Source organism: Marmota monax, unplaced genomic scaffold, assembly GCF_021218885.2.
Source record: "Marmota monax isolate L192 unplaced genomic scaffold, Marmota_monax_Labrador192_F-V1.1 WCK01_AAM20220418_F8-fsc00003, whole genome shotgun sequence".
Lineage (NCBI taxonomy): Eukaryota > Metazoa > Chordata > Mammalia > Rodentia > Sciuridae > Marmota > Marmota monax.
The window spans coordinates 7,775,072-7,801,900 of record NW_026694084.1 but is presented as its reverse complement, the minus strand read 5'-3'; the positions used below and the strand labels follow the sequence as shown (position 1 = coordinate 7,801,900).

At 35.6% G+C, this 26,829-nt stretch overlaps 1 protein-coding gene across 16 annotated transcripts in view; it reads right to left on the bottom strand.

Moving 5' to 3' along the window:
• Nucleotides 1-7,342, bottom strand: part of Vps13b (vacuolar protein sorting 13 homolog B) — a 756,023-nt gene extending 748,681 nt beyond the window's left edge. For 4 of the 16 annotated variants that reach the window (XM_046464891.2, XM_046464888.2, XM_058585633.1 and 1 more), the window contains exons 1-2: nt 7,065-7,342; nt 6,499-6,673 (exon numbers count right to left, since the gene is read on the bottom strand). In XM_046464891.2, coding sequence (XP_046320847.1) covers nt 6,499-6,645 — 147 coding nt within the window. In that variant the 5' untranslated portion in view covers nt 6,646-6,673; nt 7,065-7,342. Of the gene's footprint in view, nt 1-6,498; nt 6,878-7,064 lie in introns of all 16 variants that reach the window. The other 12 variants (XM_058585636.1, XM_046464894.2, XM_058585637.1 and 9 more) reach the window with 7 other exon arrangements.
• Nucleotides 7,343-26,829: the final 19,487 nt, after the last annotated feature.

The following is a 26,829-nucleotide window of genomic DNA, read 5'->3' as shown; positions in this document are numbered from 1 at the left end:
GTGGAAAGAAATGAGAAAAAAATGACAAAACAAAAAGTTAATCAAAACCAAAATTTAATCCTTTGAAAATATTAATATTTTGATAATTAATAATTTTAAAATTAATAATATTTACTGATGAGTTCCTAGCAATATTGATGAAGAAAATACAAATTATCAAATGAGGAATATAAAAAGACATCATTATGAATTCCACAGTATGTTGTTTTTAAACAATTTTAAAATAAATAACAAAAAAACTTTATATATTTAAATAGGATGATTTAGGGCAGGAGTAAGCAAATTTTTTCTGTAAAGAGAGAGCAATATTTGGGCTGGGGCTGGGGCTTAGCGGTAGAGCGCTCGCACAGCATGTGCAAAGCACTGGGTTCGAGCCTCAGCACCACATAAAAAATAAATAAATAAGGAAATGGAGAAATTCTCTGAAAAACAGTCCTATATCTGATTAAGGAAATTAAATCAATAATTTACAACTTCCCAACATGACACAGATAACTTCACAGATAATTTTTCCTACACTTAAAAAACTAAGAAGCAGGGGCTGGGGATGTGGCTCAGTGATACAGTGCTTGCCTAAGCATGTGTGAAGCACTGGGTTCAATTCCCAGCACCACAAATAAATAAATTAAATAAAGGTCCACAAACAACTAAAAAAAATTGTTTTTAATTACCTCACATGCACAAGGCCCTGGGTTCAATTCCCAATACCACCAAAAAAAAAAAAAGAGGGAAAAAAAAACAACAACTTTATGAGTAATTTGGCAAATGATTTCTTAGGTATGACATGAAAAACCCAGACAACAATAGAAAAAAAAAAAACCTAAGTGGACAACATCAAAAATTAAAACTTTTATGCATAACAAAGGATACTATCAACAGTAAAAGGCAACCCAAAGAATAGGCAAAAGTGGGCTGGGTTATACTCAGTTGGTAGAGGGCTTGCCTAGCACATATAAGGCACTGGGTTCTGTCCTCAGCACCACATAAAAATAAAATAAAGGTATTGTGTTCACCTACTATTAAAAAAAATAGGAAAAAGTATTTGCAAATCGTGTATTTAATAAGAGATTGACAGCCACAATAAATAAAGAACTCCTGCATCCCAACAAAAATAACAACAACTTTTTAAAAAACTGACTCAAAACTGGGCAAGGAACTTAAACAGACATTTCTCCAAAGGTGACACAAAAATAGCCAATAAGAGCCAGGCACGGTGGCACATGCCTGTGATCCTAGTAGTTCACTAGGCTAAGGCAGGAGAATCTAAGTCTGAGGCTAGCCTCAGCAACTTAGTGAGACCCTGTCTCAAAATAAAAAAATTAGAGGACTGGGGATATAGTGCCCATAGGTTCAATCCTCAGTACAAAAAAAAAGACGAAGAAGAAGAAATAAATACTAAGTATATAAGCAGGTGCTCTCAGCAACACTGTTCATAAAGGAAATACAAATTAAAACTATATACCATTTTGCACCCATTAGAATAGCTATAATCAAAAAAAAAAAAAAAAGGAAAAAAGTGTTGACAAGGATATGGAGCAACTGGAATCCTATACATTCCTCAGAGGGATTTATAATGGTGCAATCACTGTGTCACTGTGGAAAACAATATAGCAGTTCCTCAAAAAAAATTAAATGTAGAATAACTATAGGCAGAGGGGTTGGAGGGGAAGGGAGGGGGCATGGGGTTATTAATGATGGTGGAATGTGATGATCATTATTATCCAAAGTACAGATAAGAAGACACGAATTGATGTGAATATACTATGTATACAACCAGAGATATGAAAAATTGTACTGTATATACGTAATAAGTATCTTAATGCATTCCGCTGTCGTATATAAATAAAAAATTAAAATTAAAAAAAAAGAATTACTATACAATCTAGTAATTCCACCTCTTAGTACATACCCAAATGACTTGAAGGTAGGATCTCAACGAGGTATTTTTACACTTATGTTTAAAAGGTATTTTCACAAGGTGTTTTTACACTTATAGCAGCATTATCATAATAGCCAAAAAGTAGAAACAATCCAAGTATTCATGGATGGATAAATAGATGAACAAAATGTGTTATATGCATACATACATAAATACATACACACAAAAATATTATCTAGCCTTAACAATGAAGGAAATGCTGACATATTTCTATAGTACAGATGAGTTTTGAAGACAATGTGAGTAAAATAAACCATTCACAAAAGGACAAATATTGAACAATTCCACTAATATAAAGTATCCAGAGTAGTCACATTCATAGAGACAAATGGAATGGTGGTTCCAACAGGCTGGGAAGATATGAAGACAGAAGTTAATTGCTTAATGGGTACAGAATTTCAAGTTTAAGAAAATGAGAGAGTTCTAGATTTGGATGGTAGTTATGGTTTCACAAAATCTGAATGTAATTAATGACACAGAACTGTACACTTAAAATGGTTAAGATGGTAAGTTTTGTTATATATAATGTAAAAATAAACAAAAGGAAAAAACTAACGATATCAATCTTATTTTCTAGAGATTATGAGCATAAGAAATACTTCATAAATAATCTAATGAAGCCAAACTATCTGATGCCGCAGTCTGGCTGGGCACAATCAGGAGCCACTTGTCAAAAGAAACTAACTTTATTTTTAGAATCACACACGCCAAACAAAACAGCCTCTCAGGAAAAACCCTCAGAGCCTCAACTGCCACCACCGGATTTCCACAAGCCTCTCTCTCCCACACAAGCTTCTCTCCACCTCCCACAATCCTCCTGCTCTTGAGGCCGATTGGCTGGGTCACGTGGGCAGAGCCAAAAAAGTCCCCCAATGAGAAGCTCCGTGGTCTGAAAGGGCAGGGAAACAGCCCAATGAGCATCACCGCAGAGGAGCCAATCAGCTAGATGTTGCTGGGGCCGAGGAGCCAATCAGCTAGATGTTGCTGGGGCCGCTGTGAGCCAATCATCAGCCGGCAGCTGGAAGTTTGCTGGCAGCTGGAAGTTTGCTGGGGCCCCTTCCGGTGTGGCTCTCAACAATCTGATAATCAAAATGTGGTAACCACATCACAAAAAAGAAAAATGTTAAGCCATTATCACAAACACAGATGCAATGAAACTAAACAAAATCCAACAATATGGAAAAAGGGGACCATAACAACTAAGGTTTATTCTAGGAATGCAAGATTAGTTTAATTAAAAACTCAATGTAATTTATAACATTAACAAAATAAAAATCAAATATGAAATCATTAAATATAATATTTTACATAATTCAACATTCATTAAACATTCTAAAAATTCATTGGAAAGTAAAAACAGAAGAGAATTTCTTTATCCCAATAAAGGGTGTTCACAACTAATACAATGACATAATATTTAGTTCCCATCAAAGTTGGGAACAAAAAAAAAAAAAATCTATTCTCACTATGTCTACATTGTAAGAGGCCCTAGCCAATTCAATAATGAAAAAAAAAGAAAGAAAGAAAGAAAAGGTACAAGGTAAATAAATAAAATGTTATTTTATTTTATAATGAAATAAAACTGTCATTGTTTTCAGATAACATGATTGTCATTCCCAAAGAATCTAACAAAAAGCAGGACACACTGGAGTATTACCCAGCCATAAAAAAGAATGACTTTATAACTTCTTCCGGTAAATGGATGGATCTGGAGACTATCATGCTAAGTGAAATAAGCCAATCCCAAAAAAAAAACAAAGACTAAATGTTCTCTCTGATATGCAGACGCTAACACACACTAGGTTGGGGGGAGGGAGGGAATAGAAGTTCAGTGGATTAGACAAAGGGGAATGAAGGAAAGGAAGGGAGGATGGGTATAGGAAAGACAGTAAAATGAATTAGACATAACTCTTCTATGTTTATATATGAATACACTACCAGTGAAATACCACATTATGTACAACCACAAGAATGGGATCCTAATTATAATGTTATACTCTATGAATATATATCAAAATACAAATATATCTAAGAAGAACAAATTTAAAAAGTGTTAGACAAATTAGAAAGAGAAAAATTTCATAAGACATGAAAGATCCTAGCTATATAGAAAAAGATAGTAGATCTCAATAAAATTATGAACTTCTATTCATCAAGATAACTTTAAGAGAGTAAAATGATAAGCCATAAACCAAGAGAAGATACTGAAAAGCATGAAAACATGTATCTGGCAAAGAACTCATCTTCCAAATATTAGAAAAATTCCTAGGGATTTGGGTATAGCTCCATGGTTAAGGCCATGGTTTCATCCCCCTACCCCTACCATTCACCCACCCCACAAAAGTAACTCCTGGAGAGATGCAAAGACAGAAAACCCATTTAAAAAAAAAAAGGCAAAAATCTTGCTAAGCACAGTAGCACACACCCATAATCCCATCTACCCAGGAGGCTGAGGCAGGAGGTCTACCAGTTCCAGGCCATCCTCAGCAACTTAGCAAGACCCTGTCTCAAAAAAAAAAAAAAAAAAAAAAAAAAAAAAAAGCTACAGATATAGCTCAGTGGCAGAGCAACCCTAGATTCAATCCCCAGTACTGCAAAAAACTTAAAGAGAATTTACAAAAGAGGATATCCAAATGGCCAGTAAGTATGTGAAAAGAAACCATTCTCATCATTAGTCATTAGGGAAATACAAATAAAAATTACATGAGATATCACTACATACCCATCAGGAAGGCTAAAATTAAAATAACAAATGTAAAATAACTGGAATTTTCATACACAGTGAGACTGTAAATTGATAAAAACCACTTTGCAAAATTATTTGGCAGTATATATTAAACACATGCTTACTTCTTAAGTATACATCTACAGGAAATTAATACTTGCATCCATCAAAATACATGTACAAGGATGTTCTCTGAATAGGAAAGTAAACCATGGACTCTTTATGCAACAGAATACTATAGGTCAGAACTGGGGCTGTAGCTCGGTGGTAGAGTGCTTGCCTAGCACATGTGAGGCACTAGGTTCAATCCTCAGCACCACATAAAAATAAATAAATAAAATAAAGGTATTTTGTCCATCTACAATTTAAAAATATATAGAAAAAAAAGAGTACAGGGTTGAGCTATAGCTCAGTGGCAGAGTGCATACCTAGGTTGTGTAAGGCACTGGGTTTTGATCCTCAGCACCACACAAAAATAAACAAATAAAATAAAGGCATTCTGTCCATTTACAACTACAAAAAAAATTTTTTTTAAAAGGAATACAATAGGGCAATATGAAGAATACTGTTCATCCAACAATATAAATTAATCTCACCTATAATGTTCAATGAAAAAAATAAAAGCCAGACACAAATGATTCCAATATATTTGACACTTAATAATGAACAAGGGCTGGGATTGTAGCTCCATGGTAGAGTGCTTGCCTGGCACATGGTGAAGCACTGGGTTCGATCCTCAGCACCACATAAAAACAAATAAAACGAAAGGTATTCTGTCCATCTACAACTTAAAAATACATATATATCTGTATATATACATATACACACATATACATAAAGAATGAATGAAACATCTATTTTTTGACAGATATCAGATTATCAGTCATCTCTTTTAGGAGTATGAATACTGAATACAAAGGAACACAAAAAAGCTTTTGCAATACTGTTAAGAGTGCTGGTAGTCACACAGGTGTATACATTAAAAACTGAGATTTGTGCTTATTAAGAAAAATAAAACAAAAAAAATTAAGACACACAATTAATCTGAGGGAAAAAAGAAGCCAAGAGTTTCTTAGTATTAATTCTAGATTATTCAATAATGGAGCAGGTGGAGGAAGAGAAAAACTGATAATCACCACCATCAGATTAAGTATTCCCTCATCACCTAAAAGGCAGCAGGTCTCTGACCCTTTAGCTTCCACGGATACTTTGTATCCTCAAATGTAACAACTGCTTGGAATATGTTACTATTAAGTGTACTAAATGAACTAATAAATGTGAACTATGAAGTTATGGTTTACTTCAGATCATTCTCACATTAAAAGAAACGGCTTAGTAAAGAGACTTTCAATTTTACTGCCATTCTCAATCTGTGTCTACTGAGTTCTGTGAGGATGCCATGGGTAATGTCATATTTCCTACTGAAAGAACCTTTCTCAAGATCTAATCTTACTGTCTTTCACACTCTTCCACTGTCCAAAAAGGAAAACAAGAAAGTAACATTTTGCAGCTTCAGACATAATTTTGAAATGTACATTATCCCCTCCCCATCGAGGAGAATTAACAGTTTCAACAATTCTGACAAGAACAACGAAAACATTTTCCTATCAATTGAAACAACTTTGGGGAATACTATTGTTATAAACCCTTACTAAAAGAAACCATTAAAATATATATGTAAAATAAAGTCTCTAGTTTCAGGGAAGCCCAAAATACGTTAGCAGGAAAAGTACATTTTTTTACAGCATAAAGGCAAAGCACAGAAAACAGATTATGTCCAAAAAAAAAAAAAAAGTTGAAAATGTTTCTAGTCAATGTCAGCTACACAGCTTACCTGTTCCAGCACATCTAACTTTAACTCCAGCTTGCTGAGAACCACGTCTCCACCCCATAGTGAAAGCTGTAAATCCGAAGGTTTTAAATTCTTGATATAGCGATTCACATAGCTCATTAAAATTGGAGTTACATATGACTCCAACATCTTTTAAGGTTAGGGTCAAAGTCAGACTCTGAAAAGGGTTAACACAGAAACGTTAGAACTGAGTCAGCGGTGCAGCGAGGTTTCTCCAGAAGCATTTTTCAGGAAGGACTGGAAAGGCCGAAAAGCAGCAGCTCGCCAACTACCACAGCAGAGAATATTCAAGCGGACTCCCAGCTACTACAATTCGCCTCACTTGGCCCGGCGAGGAGTGGGAGAGAAGACAGCGGGTCCCCTGGAGTGAGAGGAGGAGAAGCAAGCTCCCTTAGGCTGCTGCAGCCCTTCACCAGCCCCGCCACCCCGCAAGGCCCTCGCCTCCCGGAACCCAGCCGGATCTTCCAACATTGAACCAGAAGGAGAGCCAGGTCCGCTCCCACTCCCACCACCGCGGCCACCGCACCCCACCCTCTGGAGACACTCACGCCAGATTGCTGTGGCGTCTCCTCCACCTCGCGGTACCTGGCATGCGCCCCCGGCGGCGTCGCCGCTCCAGTACAGCGCCACTTCCGGGTGTGCCTCACTCCGTGCTCAAAACAGTACGTCTCTGCCGCCTCTTCTCCCACTCAGCAGCCCCTCTAGATTTCTCAGGTCTTTGAAGCTAATGGGTCTTCTTGGAGAACTCTTAAAAACGGCTAGCTTGCACCTCGGCACCAACCCTAATAGTTGTCAGGACAAAGCTCTAGGAAGTGCCCAAGGCAGGGGGCGGACCGGTAAAGTGGAGACACCCGAGATCCGGAAGTGGCGCTCCCGAGAGATGGTGGTTGAGGGTGTGAGATCGCTGCACCCAGGGCTGTTCCCGAAGTGGAGGTCAATCTTAGGTGGGCCAACGCTAGGGTCCATAGGTCCGTGACTGCGTGGGAGATGGTCCTAGTACTTCAGACCCGGAAAATATATATATAATTGTTTCTCTGGGGAAACCGACGCACCGGGCAGAGAACTTGGGTTGAATGAAAGAGCAGGGGTAACAGGCCGCAGGTTGGAGGAGCGAGGTAGCGGGAAAAATTTAAATTTAGGCCCGAAGTTTAGTTGACGGAAAGAGGATGGATGTAGAAAAAAAAATGAAAGGATTAGGATGTACACTTTTGGAAGATGCATTAGGATTAAACAGGCTCGCGTGGTTTTTTTTGTTTGTTTGTTTGTTTGTTTTTTGTTGTTGTTGTTTTGCTTTCACGAAGCATTGGTAGAGTATACCCTACTTTGCTGAGGCAGGTGCAAGATTTGGGGGAACCTTAAGATTACAATCTGATATGAAATTTCAAAAAAGCCGCCGGAATATCAAAATGAAGGAAGGCAGAATGCTAGAGACAACGTGAAAGTACTTGTTGGGAATGAATTCTGAAATTTGAAGATCAGTATTGGTTTTTGCTAGGCTATTATGAATGTATGAAATACACCGTTCTTTGTAGCAGCTTGCAAGCTATCAAAGTCAAGGAACTCAGAGTGTACACTGACCTTATAGGAATAATAGGACATGCTACCTAATTTTTTTTTAAATCAGCTTATTTTTAGCAACCTCTGAAGTAAACACCTACCACTGAACTTTGAAAATAGACATTTCTTGTAAAGTTATTTAATACCTACCCTTGCCTAAAGCACTTTACTGAAATTCAAAAATTGGTTTCTTGAAAGAATTTTAGTGACTACAGGGGCAAAGAGGCATAAATAAGAATGCCAAGGTGTTTCGACTTTTATTAAGGAAAATGTTTCATGCAAAAAGAAAAGGAATAGCAGCCAATTGCTAATTCAGAGCAGCTGCTTCCTCATAAAAACCTCAATGAATAACTCCAACAATTTGAGTATTATACAAACTTGGTAAATTAGGCAAATAAAGTAATTTCTTAGTTATCTCCTTCACTTGAAAAGCAAACAGGTTGAAGCCATGACTAAGAGGTTTTAATATAAAGAAAATGACTCCTCCCTCTAATTGTGGAGCTCTCGGTAGTCTACACTACGTGATCCGCGTCCTGTCATTTTTCTAGAGAAACAGAAAAGGACCTACTTTTATTTTGCGGTAGTCTAATAAATAAAAACACTCTATTAGGATAAATTAACCAGATAATTAAGATACATAGCAGGAGATACAAGTCTTGACATTTTTAAACTAAATAATAGAATGTTAAATATTTTTTGTTTTAGTATGCCATTTTTTTCTTGGAGCTAACAAAATATTGCCAAATTGCTGACTTAGGAAAATCATCTGGGTGCTGTTTGTTTGCTCTTAAGTATCAAAATTTAGTAATTTCAGGGTTCAAGCCCCAGCACCACACCAAAAAAAAAAAGTAGTTTTCAGCCTGTATCTTTTTCTATGAACAGTCAAGATAAATATAATTCCTTTTTACTAGTATGTTTCACTGCTCGTTATTTTTTTTAATAGTCAAGTGGGCAATGTTTTCCAAGTCTCCCACAGTTGTAAGTCTTTTTATTATACAACTTTTGTCCCCACAAATATTTTTAAGTCTCCTCTAGAAGACTTTGAGGGAAGTTGATTAACTAAAGTTTCTACAGAGGCAGGCTTTGATCTTAGGAGAAAACTGTGAAGTTTCTCACCATTAAATACATTATCAGTTGTAGGATTTTTAGACATAACTTTAGCAAATCGAGGACGTTCCAAACTATTGCTGGCTTACTAAGACCTTTTCATGAATGTCATTTTGATTTTGTAACATGCTTTTTCCGCATCTATCAATATGATCTGTAATTTTTCTTCTCTAGCATGTTGATGTGATGGAATACATTAGTTGATTTTTGTACATTGAACTAGATTTGCATACCTGGGTTAAATCTCAGTCCTATCTTAGTTGTCACTGACAAGATACCTAAGATAATCAAAAGGAGGAAAGACTTATTTTGGCTAATCGTTTCAGTCCATGGTCACTTGGATCTGTTGTTCTGGGTTGGGGCAAGGTAGAACATCATGTCTGGGAGCATGTGGTCAATCAAAGCTGTTTATCTATTAGGAACTGGGAAGCAAAAAAAAAAAAAAAAAAAAAGAGAAAAAGGAAGGGACTAATATCCCCATCAAAGGTACATCTCCAGTGACCTAACTTCTTTTCACTAGGCTCCACCTTTTAAAGATTCCACCACCTCCTACAGACTAGTGACCAAACCTTCAACACATAGCCTTCAGGGGACATGTACAACCCAGAGCATAACAGGCCTTCGTGTATAATTTTTTTTTACATTACTTAATTTAATTTGTTAATATTTTGTTGAGGACTCTTGAATCTATTCTCCTGAGAGATACTGGTTTGTAGTTTTCTTATACTGTCTTTATCTGGTTTTGGTATTAACAGTTATGCTGGCTTCATAGGATGAGTTAGGAAGTTCAGTAAGAGATTGATTCAGTAAGATCTTCTAACTTCTGTAAGAGATTGTAGAGAATCAGTATAATTTATTCCTTAAATGTTTGGTATTATTATCCACTGATCCCTTCTGGACCTAATGTTTTCTGTTTTGGAGAATTATTATTAACTCAATTTCTTCATTTCTGCTATAGTGTTTTCGCATTTCTTTTTTCTTCTTTCATACAATGTCCATTTCTCTGCTTATATTATCCATCTGATTTTACATGTTGTTCATCTTTCCATTAAAGCCTTTAGCATATTAATAGGTTTTCTTAAATTCCTGGTCTGATAATTCCAACATTCCTGCCATCTCTTACATTAGGATGAAGAGACAATTTCTAAACTCCTTATATGCCAGACGAGAAACTGGAAATCTTTAGGTGAAGTTCTTAAATACTTAAATGGTGAGTGGAACAGGTAGAGAAAGACTCCTTCAGTTTTCTTCTATGAGTAGTATATGTATGGGATACGGGCACCTTGCATATTATGTGGTAATTAAAAGATCATGGCCATGATTGACTTTAACAATTATTCATAAATCTGTTTCCATTTCCTCCTATGTAGATGGCTAGATTATTCTTCAGCCTTTCTTATGGGTGTTATTAAGTAACTGCATCCTGACCATCTGAATGTGGACAGACCTGGCTCATAAAAAGCCTTCCATATGATAGCCTCTTTCCTTTATCACCAAGCTGAATTAATAGGATGCAGAGAACTCCAGGACTGAGGAAATACCAATGACAAAAACAAGGAGTTAGTCTATGAATCATTTTCTAGTGGAATACAAACTGATAATTGGTAGTATCTGGAGGATTTTACATAATTGAGAAATCAGCTACTGTTTAAGTTATTGACACGTTTCATAGCAGGAGGAATTATTTTAAATAATAGAGATGAACTGAACTTAATTCAACTTTGTTATTTCAGGAACACTAAAATTATAACTTGATTTACTCATGAAATGATTGAAGTTTGATTAAACTTTAAAATATACTTACCTGGACAGTTATTGAATTACTTATTTAATACTTTTTACATGTTATTCTTTGTTACATTTATAACAAAACATGAGAACATGAAACTCAGATGCAAAATGGTAATTTTGCATTACCAGTGGCCACAGCCAATCAACCCAAGTTTTCTGATTTCAAGTAACATTTCCCCCACTTCCCACCCCTCCCCACCCCACCCTTTTTTTTTTTTTTTTTTAATTTGGAGACAGGATCTCACTAAGTTACTTAGGGCCTAAGTTGCCAAGACTGGCTTTGAACATGAAATTCTCCTGCCTTAGCCTCCCAAGCCCCTGAGATTACAGCATTTCTCTCCTTTGAGATGGAAAAATGAAATTAATTACTAGAATCAATAGCACAACAAGGTTGTCTAGATTTGGTCATATACATTAAGTAGCCACAAAACACTTAATAATTAGCTTCCTAAACAGTTAAAGCATATAAACATTCTTAGGGTACAAGTATCTAGTCATCTTATATAGGCGTTTTTCACTATGATAATTGGGTACAGTGAAGTACATTTGGTAGGAAATTAATAATCATCATAATTGGTTGAAGTTATTTAAGTGTTAGTTTGATGTTATGAATTTACTCATTAACTCAAAGCCTTTTTTTTTTTTTTTTTTTTTTTTTTTTGTGTGTGTGTGTGATGGTGGTGGTAGTGGTACTAGGGATTGAACCCAGAGCTTTACACATGCTGGGGAAGTATTTTACCATCTTAGTACAGCCCCAACCTCACAGACATTCTTTGAATGCCAACCATGTGGCATATACCATGCTAGGCACTTAGGCATGCCTACATAGAAGGAGTTCAACTTAATTGAAATCACAGATATAAATAACTAATTAAAATATTATGATTAAGTGAAAATGTACAAAGTGCTGTGAGACATTGAAAAAATCATGTAGAACTGTAAGAGAAGTAGTCAGGATGTAAGAGAGGAATTGTTAGCTACAGATAATATTTTACTATTACCTTCTATTAAAGAAGTAGTTTGATTCTCCAGGAACAGAGACTGGAAAAGGTAGGTAGAGTCCAACTTCTGCCCAACAAAAAATCAAGGTATTTTTCCCACTGACTTAAGCTTTTCAAGAAAAAGTAGTTAACTTCCTGTTTGTAAGTCTCATTATAATAGAGTAGATGATATCACCAGTGGAATGGTCTAATTTAAGACTCTATCAGAGGACAAAAACAGTCCTACAAACTTCCATTAGACTAAAATTAATTGGAGGATAGATAAATACACCAAAGGGACTGAGTAAAGAGCTAAGGCTAACACAGGAGGATCAAGAGTTCAAAGTCAGCCTCAGCAACTTAGCAAAGCCCTAAGCAACTTAGCAAGACCCTGTATCAAAATTTAAAAATACAAAATAGGGATGTGGCTCAATTGTTGAGTACCCCTGAGTTCAATCCCCTCAAAAAAAGAATAAAAAAAAAAGAAGTAAACCTCATTTATGACTTTTTTTTTTTTAAATACCAGGGATTAAACCCAGGGATGCTCAACCATTAAGCCATATCCCTAGCCCTTCTTTATTTTTTATTTGCGGCAGGGCCTCCCTAAGTTGTTGAGGTAGCTTAGATCCTCCTGCTTCACCACCTCCCCAGCCTTGTGCCACAAGGACAGAAATAGCCTTACAAATCAGTGGGAGAGGGTTTGCATAATTGAATAACTCTATTGAACCAATTACTGTCTATTTAGGAAAATACTAAAATTAGATTCCTACTTCAGATATAGGAGTGAAGTCCAAGTTTTGGGGGGCCTGAAACTTATAATCTGTGAATCCCCATTTAAGAAAAATAATACTAGAATATTTTACTTTTGCAAATTGTATAAAAATATATAACTGATATGAACATATTGCTTGGACTTTCCAGGTAAACCCTAAATCCAATGACAGGTGTCCTTATAAGATGAGGTAAAGGCAGGTAACAAGGACAAAGGAGGTAACACTGGAACCATGGAGGTAGAGACTGTAGTGATACAGTTAAAAAAGTCAGGGAATGCTAAGAGCCATCAGAAGCTGGAATAGGCAAAAATAAATTCTCTTCTAGAGCCTAGAGGGATTACAACACTGCTGACACCTTAACTTTGAACATCTGACCTACAGAATTGTACAAGAATAAACTTATTTTGTTTAACCTGTCTAGTTAGTAGTAATTTGTTACAGCAGCCATAGGAAACTAATACACTAAGTCAGATTGGCAGGAGAGATAGTCTGCATATAGCATGAATATTAAGCTTAAGCATAAGAAGATGTGTCAAGATGCTATCTTGATTGACCAAAAGACTTATGACAGAAACCCAATGAAAACTCTTTTACAGAGAAATTCAACATACATCTCTATGAGGTCAGGATTTGAAAATTAGTTGAAATATTTTTCTTTTTTGTTGTTTTGTTTTCTGTAAGACCAGAGCTTCACACGTGCTAGTCAAGTGCTCAAACACTGAACTACATTCCCAGCCCTTGAACCTTTTTTTTTTAACTTTTAGTTGTAGATGGACACAATACCTTTATTTTTGTTTATTTAGTTTTTTTTATGTGGTGCTGGAGATCAAACCCAGTGCCTCACACGTGCTAGGCAAGCGCTCTACCACTGAGCCACAACCCCAGCCCCAAAACATTTCTTTACCTAGGATGGACCCAGTATATTAGGAAGGAAATGGAGAAAATAGATTTACTGTGATAAAATATGGGAAATCTGGGCCAGGTGTTGTGGTGCATGCCTGTAATCCCAGCGGCTTGAACTTGAGGCAGTAGTTCAAAGTCAGCCCCAGCAACTGCGAGGCACCAAGCAACTCAGTGAGACAATGTTTCTAATATACAAAATAGGACTAGGGATGTGGCTCAGTGGTTGAATGCCCCTAAATTCAATCCCTGGTACCCACCCCCAAATATATATATATATTATGGGAAATCTAGATCCAACCACCTGCTCAAGGAGACAAGGGCTGAATAATTTTCTTTCCTAAGGCAGCAACAATAGAAACATCTGGGGGGTTTGTTTGTTTTGGTAAGGGATTGAATTTAGGGGCACTCAGTCCCTGAACCACATCCCCATCCCTATTTTGTATTTTATTTAGAGGCAGGTTCTCACTGAGTTGCTTAGCACCTTGCTTTTGCTGAGGCTGGCTTTCAAATTCTCATCCTCCTGCCTCAGCCTCCCGAGCCGCTGGGATAACACGTATGCATCACTATGCCCAGCAGAAACATCTTCATAACTTTTTTCTGCATGAATTGCCTTGTTGGTTATAATGGTTTTAAAATGTGTCCACAAATTCATTAATAGTACCCCCTTCAGAAGGTGGAGCTAAATTCTTCCTCCCTTTGATGGTGGGTTGTATTTACTTCTAAAAAGTACAATGTGGAAGAAATGATAAAATGTGACTTCTGAAATTAGAACATAAAAGGTATTGTGGCTTCCATTTTGTTTTTTCACTTGGATTATTCACTCTTGGTGAAGCTAAATGCCATGGAAAAGTCCCCATCATGACAAAACTGAGGCTTCCTGCCAATAGTAAGGAATGAACTTGGGCTTTCTGTCCACAGTCAACCTTAAGATGGCTACATCTCTTGCTGACATCTGGACCACAACCTCATGAAAGACTCTGAGCCAGAACCTCCTTTCCCACCCCCAGGAACAATGCCCCTAAATTCCTAAATCTCAGCAGAAACTATAAGATACTAAATATTGTCTTAACCTAGTAGAATTTGGGTTGATTTCTTACGTGAGTAGGTAACTAATATACTGATGCACCTCCCAGATACAGCATCATGTTCAGAAAGCTTTACCATAACAAATGTTCTAGGCATCCTATGAATCACTAAACATTGTCAGTCATAAATAATCTTGATACCACTATTGTCTCCTAACAAGTTTTAATAATACCATTCATTTAGTACGTAATATGTACTGTGAATTTTATCAATGAAAGAACTTTGCCTTTGAGTACCAAGCCTCATATTATATTACGAGTAGAAGCTAGGTTGTAGGATTGCATAGAATTACAAAGGTGCAGAAGGAAACTTGAGGATTATGGAAAAAGCATCTTAACGGTGATATCAAATTATAAACTTTAACAATAGCTAGAATGTGGAACAACCTAGATGCCCTTCAATAGATGAATGGATTAAAAAAAATGTGGCATTTATACACAATGGACTATTACTCAGCACTAAAAAATAACAAAATCATGGCATTTGCAGGGAAATGGATGGCATTAGAGCAGACTATGCTAAGTGAAGTTAGCCAATCCCTAAAAAACAAATGCTGAATGTCTTCTCTGATATAAGGGGGGTGACTCAAAATGGGATAGGGAGGAAGAGCATGAGAAGAAGATTACCACTAAATAAGGAAGAGAGGTGGGAGGGAAAAAGAGGGAGAAGGGGAGTTGCACGGAAGATGGAAGGAGAACCTCATCGTTATACAGAATACATGTATGATGTTGTGATGAGAAAAAGAAAAAAAAGTATGTCACATTAGATTGGATAGAGAGAAATGATGGGAGGGGAGGGGAGGAATAGGGGGGATAGGAAGGGCAGCAGAAGAGAATAGACATTATGATTGCTGTATGTATATAGGTGACTCTATGACCAGTGTGATTCTGCAATCTGTACAATTAGAAAAATGAGAAATTATACCCCAATGATTCAAATGTATGAATTGCCAAGATCATTGTAATGTCATGTGTAGCTAATAAAAAAATAAATTTAATTTTTAAAAAATTATAAACTTTAAATATGTACAATTTATTGTACATCAGCTATATTTCCATAAACCTGTTTATATAATGGGATTGAAATACATACAGCATTAGATGTATGTATAAATACATATAATATGCATACTAGCCTAGAAAGAGTTCACAATATCATAGCAGCATAATTCATAAGAACCAAAACGTAGAAACAGTTCAAGTGTCCATCAATTCATGAATGGATAAATAAAATTTGGTATATCTAATGGAATATTATTTAGCAATAAAAGATAGTTACTGATACATAAAACACATATGTCCAAGATCTTTGCATGCTCAGAAAAGGACCCTAAGCTTACATCTCTGAATGATCTTTAGTGTTAGTACAAACAGGAGATATAGTATAAACAGAACTGTAGGTGGCCAGTCTAAGCATTTAAAAAAAAAAAATGCCTCAGTTCAGAGCCAATCTGAAAAAAACAAGGAGAATTGTTTGGTGGGCTCTCCCTCCACCCTTTTGGCTACAAGCATTTAAGGAGATCTCTGTCAGGTCACTGGCTGATCACTGAGATAATACAACAGAGCCTTATATAACCATATGCACAAAGAATATAATCCTTGAGAAAACAATTTGAGAACATTGCTAGAAAGATAAGAGTAACCCTCAGCAATAGTAGTAAATCCTGTATGGAAGGGGTGATTCCAATTTCCAGCACTGATTTATAATATTCAAAATATCCCAGTTTTGACAAAAAGAAAAAAATCACAAGGCACACAAAGTATGGCCCATTTTCAGGGAGGAAAAAAAGTGACTGAAACCATGGCCATGTAAGCCCAGACTTAAGTCAACTATCTTAAATATACTCAGCAAAAGAAAACCTAGGCAACTAAACTAAAGAAAAGCAGAACAATGTATGATCAAATAGAGGATATCAATAAAGACAAAAATTCTTTTAAAAATATTCTGGAGCTGAAGTGTACAATAGCTGAAATTAAATTTTCACTATAGGGAACAGATTTTAGTAAGCAGAAGAAAGATCAGCACTTGAAGATAAGACAATTGAAATTGTCCAGTCTGGGATCAGAAAGAAGATAGAATGGAAAAATAACAGCCAAAGGGATCTGTGGGACACCATTAAGTCTACCATAATTATGGAAGAACAAATAAAGAGAGGAAGAGGCAGAAAGAATATTTGAAGAAATCGATGGTTGACAAGTCCCCAAATATAATGAAAGACATGAATCTATATGTTAAAAAAAGCTCAACAAACTATAAGTAGAATACACCCATAAGAGATACACATCAGAACACATTATAATAAAACTATTGAAAAGCAAAGAGATTCTGGAAAGCAGCAAGAGGGAAGTGATCAATACATGATCCTTCAATAAGATTAACAGTATATTTCTCATCAGAAAACCTAGAAGCCAGAAAGATGATATAAATGTTTTCCAAAAGAAAAAAAAAAGTCAATTTAAAAAAAAGGGAAGGGATCAACTAACATTTTTAGCAAAACTATCCTTCAAAAATGAAGGAGACATTAAAACATTCCCAGATATATGAAAGCTGAGGGAGTTCAATGCTAGAAGACCAACCCTATAAGAAAAGCCAAAGAGGACCCCTTCAACCTGCAGTGAAAGAACACCAGAAAATAACTCAAAGCCATATGAAGAAATAAAGAATGTCAGCAGAAGTAAAGGTAGAAGCCAGTATCATGTTGTTGTTGTGTGTGTATTTGTGTGTTTTAAGTTTGGAAACTTGGTTTTGTATGTTTTAAAAGACAAATTCATATGACAGTAATTATAACTCTGTTAAGGGACAATAATATATAAAGATATAATTTGCAACAACATGAATTGGGGAAACAACTGTATGAAAGTAGTTTTGTGCTATTGAAGCTAAGATGGTATCAATTCAAATTAGAATGTTATAAATATGAGATGTTAATTGTAATTCCCCAGAGTAAACACTAAGACAATAAAATTAAAAGTATACACAAAAGAAATGAAAAGGTATCAAAGGTATAATAAATAACACAAATAACGCAGTATTAAAATAATTAAGGAATGAAAAAATCTAAAACATAGTAATCAAACAGCAAGTTGGTTAAGTAAGTTCATATTTATCAGTAACCACCTTAAATGTAAGTGGATGAAATTCACAAAAGACAGAAATGGTCAGAATGAATTCTTAAAATATATATATATACAAGAAACTCACTTTAAAGTTCCATAGGCACAAATAGGTTGAGAGTGAAAAGATGGAAAAAGACATTTATGCAAATTGTAACCATAGGAAAGCTGGTTGCCTGCACTAAGACAAAATAGATCTTAAGTCAACAACAGTTTCGAGAGTCAAAAAAAAAAAGGATATTATATAGTGATATAAAGACCAACTTACCAAGAAAATACAACAACTGCATCTCTGTAAGATGTTAAGATGACAATACAACCCAAAACTATACACAGATTAAATATAATATTTATCAAAATCCAAAAGGTAATTTTTGGAGAAATGGAAAAACACATCCTAAAATTCCTGTGAAGTCTCAAGATATCCCATATGACCAAAACAATTTTGAAAAAGAAAGAGGTTAGAAGTTTCTCACTTCATGTTTTCAAAACTTATATAGAGCTGTTGTAATAAAAATAATGTGATATTGGCATAAGGATAGACATGTAGTCCAATGGAATAAAATTGAGAGAGCCCATAAATAAAACCTCACATCTGTAGTCAATTGACTTTTTTTATTGGTGCATTACAGTTGTTCATAATGATGAGATTTGTTGTTATATATTTATATATGCACAAAAGAAAAATAGTTTGGGAGGTATTATTCCCCAGCACTTACCTACCCTACCCTCCCCCATCCCTTTCCTCTATTCTACTAATCTCCCTTTGATTTTCATGACATGACCCATCCATCCCCCCCCCATTCTTTTCCTTTTTCTTCCCTAGTTTCCACATATGAGAAAAAACACAACCCTATGGTCAACTGATTTTTATTTATTTATTCATTTGTATGTGGTGCTGAGGATTGAACCCAGTGCCTCACACGTGCTTAGGCAAGTGCTGTACCACTGAACTACAACCCCAGCCTCCAGCTGATTTTTGACAAGTATGTCAAGACCACTAAATGGGAAAAGAACAATCTCTTCAATAAATATTACTGAAGAAATTGGATATCCATATGCAAAAAAATCGAACCCTATCTCACACCATATACAAAAATTAGTTAAAAAATGGATTGAAGCTGGGGTTGTGGCTCAGCGGTAGAGCACTTGCCTAGCACATGTGAGGTCCTGGGTTCAATCCTCAGCACCACATAAAATAAATAAATAAAATAAAGGTATAAAAAATGGATTGAATATATAAATTTAAAAGCTGACCTATATGCTAGGGAATAATTTATGCATATAAAAATATGTAACAATAAATCCCATCAGTATATATAACTATAGTGCACCAATTTTTTAAAATGTGAAAAGAAAAAAATTTCAAAGAAAATGTGGTATAAAAAAGGAAGCTGCCAGGCAGGGTGGTGCATGCCTGTAATTCCAGCAGTCCAGTAGGCTGAGGCAGAAGGATGGCAAGTTCAAAAGCCAGCCTCAGCAAAAGCGAGGTATAAGCAACTCAGTGAAACCCTGTCTCTAAATGAAATACAAAATAGGACGGGGATGTGGCTCAGTGGTCAATTGCCCCTGAGTTTAACCCCCAGAAACTACACACAACTCCAAATAATTTATGTACATATTCCACCCTCAAAGAGTTGAAGCACAACTCCTCCCTCCTTACTTTTTCCAAAGAGTATGAAAAAGTAAAAAGGGGAGGGAGTGACTTTACAGTGGCAAAACCTGACATTCTCAGGAATGAAGGTCAACATTAACAGTGGTAAGTCACTTTGATAGTATGTATTTTTTATATGATGTAATATTATAAAAATGGCAATTTACATTCGTGGTCTTCCTCCAGAAACCTCCTCATAACCAATCTAAATCATGAGAAAAACATCAGACAACCCCCAGTGATATACATTCTACAGAACATCTGAACAGGTCAGTAAAAATAAAAACTGAGAAAGGAGCCAAGAGACTGGGCGTCATGGCACACACCTGTAATCCCAGTGGCTCTAGAGGCCAAGGCAGGATAACAAGTTCAAAGCCAGCCTCAGCAACAGCGAGGCACTAAGCAACTCAGTGAGACCCTGACTCTAAACAGAATACAAAACAGGTCTGGGGATGTGGCTCAGTGTTGAGTACCCCTGAGTTCAATCCCTGACACTGCCCGCACCCCTACAAAGCCAACAGAAGCATAAGGTGACAGGAAAACTAGATGTAATATACTCTATTGGATGGGATCCTGGAACAGAAAAAGGAAAATAAGCACAAAGCAAGAGAATCAACAAAACACAAACTTCATGATAACTCAATATTGATTCATTGATCGCTATAAATGTACCATATTCATGTATGATGTTAATAATAGGGGAGAAGGGCACAATGATACATGCCTCCAATCCCAACAACTCAGGAGGTAGAAGCAGGAGGATTGCAAGTTCAAGACCCACCTCAGCAATTTAGCAAACCCTGTCTCAAAATAGAAAGAGCCAAGGAAGTAGCTCAGTGGTAGCATGCTCCTGGGTCAATCCCTATTACTGCAATAATAATAATAATATAATACAGGAGACTGGGAATGAGTATGTGAGAACCCTCTTCACGATTTTCCTATAGTCTTAAAAAATAAAATGTAGTTTTAAAAGATAAAGTGTATATACAATACAATGCAATTTTTCACATGTTACCATATTAAGATGAAGAGTGTTATAATTGTTTAACATTATGTAATGCAGATCAGAATCTCACTGGACATACAAATCTGGATCCCAAGCTTGACTTTAACCTTGATTTGTTTCATGATCTCAGAAAGTCATTTACAATCTCTAGACTTTTTGTTTACTCACCTTGAATTTCACAGACTTGGAGATGTTAACTCTCTTTAAGGTCCAAAGTTCTATAAATCCATGATTTTATTTCTGCATTAATCCAATTATATCTGACAAAAACGCATATGGGAAAATGAAGCAGCATTCAAATCATTAATGCTTACTAAAATAAGATCACTATAAGAATTTTTTAAAACACATCATTTCATTAATGATAACTCAAATATTACTACATTACAGAATTTTTGAGCCTGTGCAAAGTGAAGGCAGAACAATAGTTATAAAAGCTTCTTATGAAATACTTTTTTATGGCCAGGCACAGTGGTACAATCCTATAATTCCAGCAACTCAGGAGACTGAAGCAGGGGGATCTCAAATTTTAAGTCCAGCCTCAGCCTTGTCTCAAAATATCTCAGTGGTAAGGTAAAGTGCCCCTGGGTTCAATTCCCACTACCATTAAAAAAAAATATTATGGGGCTGGGATTGTGGCTCAGCGGTAGAGTGCTCGCCTAGCACGGGTGGAACCTGGGTTCCATCCTCAACACCACATAAAAAAAATAAAAAGGCATTGTGTTGTGTCCACCTACCCCTAAAAAAAAGAAATTAAAAAAAAACTTATTATGCCATAGAATTCATTTTATTTAAACTTGTATCAACTTACATTAATGTAAGTTGTCCAGGGAAGGTATGTGGAAGGTGCACAGTTTCCATATATTTTGAAAACACAATGCAATGCCATTTTAATCTCCTAATGTTGGAATTAGGATGAAAGATTGAGGACCCACTCATTAATATTAGTGTTCATTAAATGGTAATGATTTTTCTAAAACAAAATAAAAGAAAACATTTTTAAGCTTAGCATTTTACCAAAAGTATCTAACTCATTACTCTTATAAAGTTTATGTGACAGCAGTAATCAAATTTAGGATAATTTCATTTTAAGAGTATCTTTCATAGTCATTACATTCTTATAAGCAAACTATAAACATCAGAAAATTTTAAGGGAAACCTAATAATGTCAAATTAAATTAAAAATATTTTACCATCACAATGTTACAGAAGTTCACCCTCATGCAGCTTTCTGTGATAAGTCTGACCTTATGAGATACTCATAAGGTGTACATCAGATTAAAGTGTTTGTTTTATTCTTCTCTCTGACAGTAATATAATCTTAAACAACCCCGGGGCTTACTTTGGTCTGAAAGGTCAACACTACAACGTGCAGAGTACAATAATATTTACCAGGGTTTTTTTTCTCTTTTTGTTGTATATGTGAAAAGTAGGCACTAAATGTCTTAGTCTTATGTGAAATTGTCATAGGAAAATAATAAAATAATCAGGGCTAACTGTAAGCTTTGTATACAATATTTACTTATTACTAAAAATGTTTAACATAGAAAATGCATTGTAAATAATAATATATCAGATACCTTGAGATATTAGAAGACATATTTTCTATCACTTAGCCTGTGACCAAAAAATTACCTTTTTTCATCTTTCAACAAAATGAAGTCCAGACCTCAAAGTGCCTCTCACATATTTGAGTAAAAGATTTTTTAAATAAGTCATCTTTTCTCCACATTTTTATTGGTACAGTATAGTTGTACATAATGGTGGGATTTGTTGAAACACATTCACACATGCATACAATATAACAATATAATGTGGCCAATATCCCTCCACAGCACTTTCTGCCCTTCTCCCACCCACTGGTTAATTTTCTCTATTCTACTGATATCCTTTTGCTTTTCATGTAATCACACCCCACCTTTCTTTTCCTTTTTCCTCTATAGCTTCCATATCTGAGGAAAAACAACTCCTCAACTCTTGAATTTGGCTTATTTCGCTTAACATAATTAATGGTCCATTTTCCTGCAAATGACATAATTTTATTTTTCTTTATGACTGAATAAAACACCATGATATAAAGAAAATGTGGCATATATATATATGCCACATTTTCTTTATCCATTCATCTGTTGATAGATACATGAGCTGGTACCATGGTTTGGCTATGGTGAATTGTGCTGCTATAAACATGCATATGCATAAATCACTATATAGTATTGACTTCAGTTCTTTAGGATAAATACCAAGGAGTGATATAGTTGAGTCATATGGTAGTTCCATATTTAGTCTTTTGAGAAACCTCCATATTAATTTCCATAGTGGTTTACACTCCCACCAATAGTATAAAAGTGTTCTTTTTTCTTCACATCCTTTCCAAAATGTATTATTGTTTGTATAGTTTTGAATAAATATTATATTTGAATCAAAATTTAAGGAAATTTTATAACATCAAAAATGGAGCTCTTAGGAAGAGTGAAGCAGGTGGCATCACTATACCAGATCTTAAACTGTGCTACAGAGCAATAGTAACAAAAACAGTATGTACTGGCACCAAAACAGACTGGTAGACCAATGGTACATAATAGAGGACACAGAGACTAACCCACAAAACTACAATTATCTTATATTAGACAAAGGTGCCAAGAACATGCATTGGAGAAAAGATAGCCTCTTCAGCAAATGGTGCTTGGAAAACTGGAAATCCATATGCAACAAAATGAGATTAAACCCCCATCTCTCACCATGCACAAAACTCAACTCAAAATGGATCAAGGACTTGGGAATACAACCAGAAACTCTGTGTCTAATAGAAGAAAAAGTAGGCCCTAATCTCCATCATGCGGGATTAGGCCCCAACTTCCTTAATAAGACTCCTTTGGCAAAGGAATTAAAATCAAGAATCAATAAATGGGATGGACTCAAACTCAAAAGTTTCTTCTCAGCAAAAGAAACAATCTGTGAGGTGAATAGAGATCCTACATCTTGGGATCAAATTTTTACCCCTCACTCATCACTAGGATATATAGAGAACTCAAAAAGCTAAACACCAAAAAAAAAAAAAAAAAACCCAAATAACCCAATCAATAAATGGGCCAAGGACCTGAATAGACACTTCTCAGAAGATGATGTACAATCAACAAATACATAAAAAAAAAACTCATCATCACTAGCAATTAGAGAAATGCAAATTAAAACCACTCGAAGGGCTGGGGGGATGTGGCTCAAGCGGTAGCGCGCTCGCCTGGCTTGCATGTGGTCCGGGGTTCGATCCTCAGTACCACATACAGACAAAGATGTTGTGTCTGCCGAAAACTAAAAAATAAATATTAAAAATTCTCTCTCTCTCTCTCTCTCTCTCTCTCTCTCTCTCTCTTTCTCTCTCTCTTTAAAAAAAAAAAAAAAACACTCTAAGATTTCATCTCACTCCAGTCAGAATGGCAGCTATATTGCACACAAACAACAATAAGTGTTGGCAAGGATGTGGGGGAAAAGGTACACTCATACACTGCTGGTGAGACTGCAAATTGGTGCAGCCAATATGGAAAGCAGTATGGAGATTTCTTGGAAAATTGGAAATGGAACCACCATTTGACCCAACTGTCCCTCTTCTCAGTCTATACCCAAAGGACTTAAAAACAGCATACTACAGGGACACAGCCACATCAATGTTTATAGCAGCACAATTTACAATAGCTAAACTGTGGAACCAACCTAGATGCCCTTCAATAGATGAATGAATAAAAAAATGTGGCATATATACACAAGTGAATATTACTCAGCAATAAAAGAGAATAAAATCATGGCATTTTCAGGTAAATGGATGGAGTTAGAAAAGATAATGCTAAGTGAAGTTAGCTAATCCCCAAAAACCAAATGTTGAATGTTTTCTTTGATATAAGGAGGCTAATTCATAGTGGGATAGGGAGTGGGAGCATGGGAGGAATAGACAAATACTAGATAGGGCAGAGGGGTTGGAGGGGAGGGGAAGGGGCATGGGATAATTAATGATGGTGGAATGTGATGATCATTACTATCCAAAATACATATATGAAGAAACAAATTGGTGTGACTATACTATGTATACAACCAGAGATATGAAAAATTGTGCTCTATATGTGTAATAAGAATTGTAATGCATTCTGCTGTCATATATAAATTTAAAAATTTACATTAAAAAAGAAGAAAAAAGGAGCTCTTATGCTGCTAACATGATTTCTTTTTGTTTTAGAGTATTTAAATTTTTTCAAAGCAATAGACTAAAAGAAATGTATTCACACATTATATTATCTAAATACCCATTTTCTTAATCAACTAAAGTAAATATTTATCAAGGTATTTTATATGACTAGAATACTACATACAAAAAAAATAGTAAAACAATGTCTGACACCCTTCAAATGGTACTTTGACTTTGTTGATTTAGTGTCAGTTACTGATTGCTTGCATTGAAGAACTCCCTGCATGTATTACTAAAAACCTGTCAAAATTACATAGTACCTTTAACATCAAAAAAACATCACAGCACTTGCTGTCCTCAGTTTTGGATAGAATAAGAAGATTGCACAGTGAGATGATGTCTTCAGTAGGAGTTTGTGTTTGGTTAAAAATAAAAATTTTAAAATTAAGTCAATAATAAATCTAAAATCATTCCTTTCAAGAGCTGTTTAAAACCATGTTTCTTACTTTCAGAATCCTTTCATCATTATGAGTTATTTTTTTTACTGGGTCAAAAATTTTGCTTCCCTCTTTTTTAAAGTTATTCTTTAAATCATTGAACTAGATGAGCTAATTTCAGATGGCTTATTTACCTGCTCATGGATTTATATGCCACCTGCTTTTGCTTTTTCTACAGATGCAAAGTCAACCTCTGGGGCAAAATTCCACCTTTCTCCTTCTGCCACACAAGTGGTAAATAACATTACCCAATAAATTTTAGCATTTCCCCAAATGTGTAGGATACAAAAAATGTATTCAGTCGTGTGAGATATAAAAATGTACACTCACACTTCTGAAATCAACAGCCAGCCATTTCACACTTGGGCCAAAGGCAAACAAACATAATTCTCACTGGCAGCTGGACAACATTCCAAGCTGCCACCACATTAATTAACTCACCTCAATCAGATTCCACTTCAGCTTGCACAGCTTGCTGCCAAGACGCCTAGCAATAAATTGTTAGGTTAAATACTGAACAAGGTAGGGAAATACCATATGGTATGTTGTTGTAGAGGGTGGGGTATTCTTGTTTAACACTAGTAGCGGGGTTTTCAATTTGCTTTTTATTATTGTCTCTTGTGATTTGAGAAAAAATGAGTATATGTTCTTATTAAATGACCTTGCATGTCTTATTGTGTAGAGGAGTGATATGGTAACGAGATAACAAAATACCTTTGTCCAAAAACTCCTATAGTTAATAGTCCCTAAATTTGAAAACCATTGCTCACTTAGCAAAGTACTGGGAACCAATTAATGATAAATTATTAGTATTAAATTTTTAGGGAATGTCAAGGAACAAAGGACACAAATAAATTCCCTTTCATTGAGGACTATTGGGAATTTACACATAAAATAAACTACTTGTAGTTGAAAAACTTTGCCTGGTGGTCAACATTTGCATCTGAGTCCAGTTTCTAACAAGTTATGCCACTTTGATCAAACCACTAGACTTCTCTCATATTATTTCCTCACCTGTCATATTAAAGAATTTGACTAGATGAATGGTTTCCAAAACTTAATGCACATATCGATTTAAGGAGCTTGCTAAAAATGCAGATATTTTAATTTCACCGTTAGAGTTTGAAGTTGACTGGTTTTGATATAGATCCCAATAGTACACATTTATAACGAGCAAATTATTATTTCACAGATTTGGGATCACATTTTGAGGAATAATGGACTACCTGATATCTAAGATTCCTTTACCTCTGATAGTGCTTTATTTTACTTACCAGGCTTTATCATTGCTTTTAGTTATAACTTGTGTGATTTGGGAAAGCAGCATAATTGGGAGTGTTGATTCATGGTATAATCTGCAGTAGGCAGTCTAAATGTCTAGTGAAAAAGATTGAGAACAGCAAAATATGACCATCCAAATTCATGTGAGTATTTTTCTAGGATTATGAGAAGGATGATAGGGGTGATAGCTGACTGGGCTTCTCCCCCTCAAAATCCTGCCAATATATGTAGCAAGACTCCAAATTTAGATAAAGAAAAACACTGAAATCCATCTAGCAGATCAACTTTACTCATGTTCTTGATCACTTACCCAGCAGGTGTCTTTCTTCGCTCTGAGGGTATTGTAATAAATGCTCATTTCCTTTGTCTTGCTTCTTGTACATCTGAT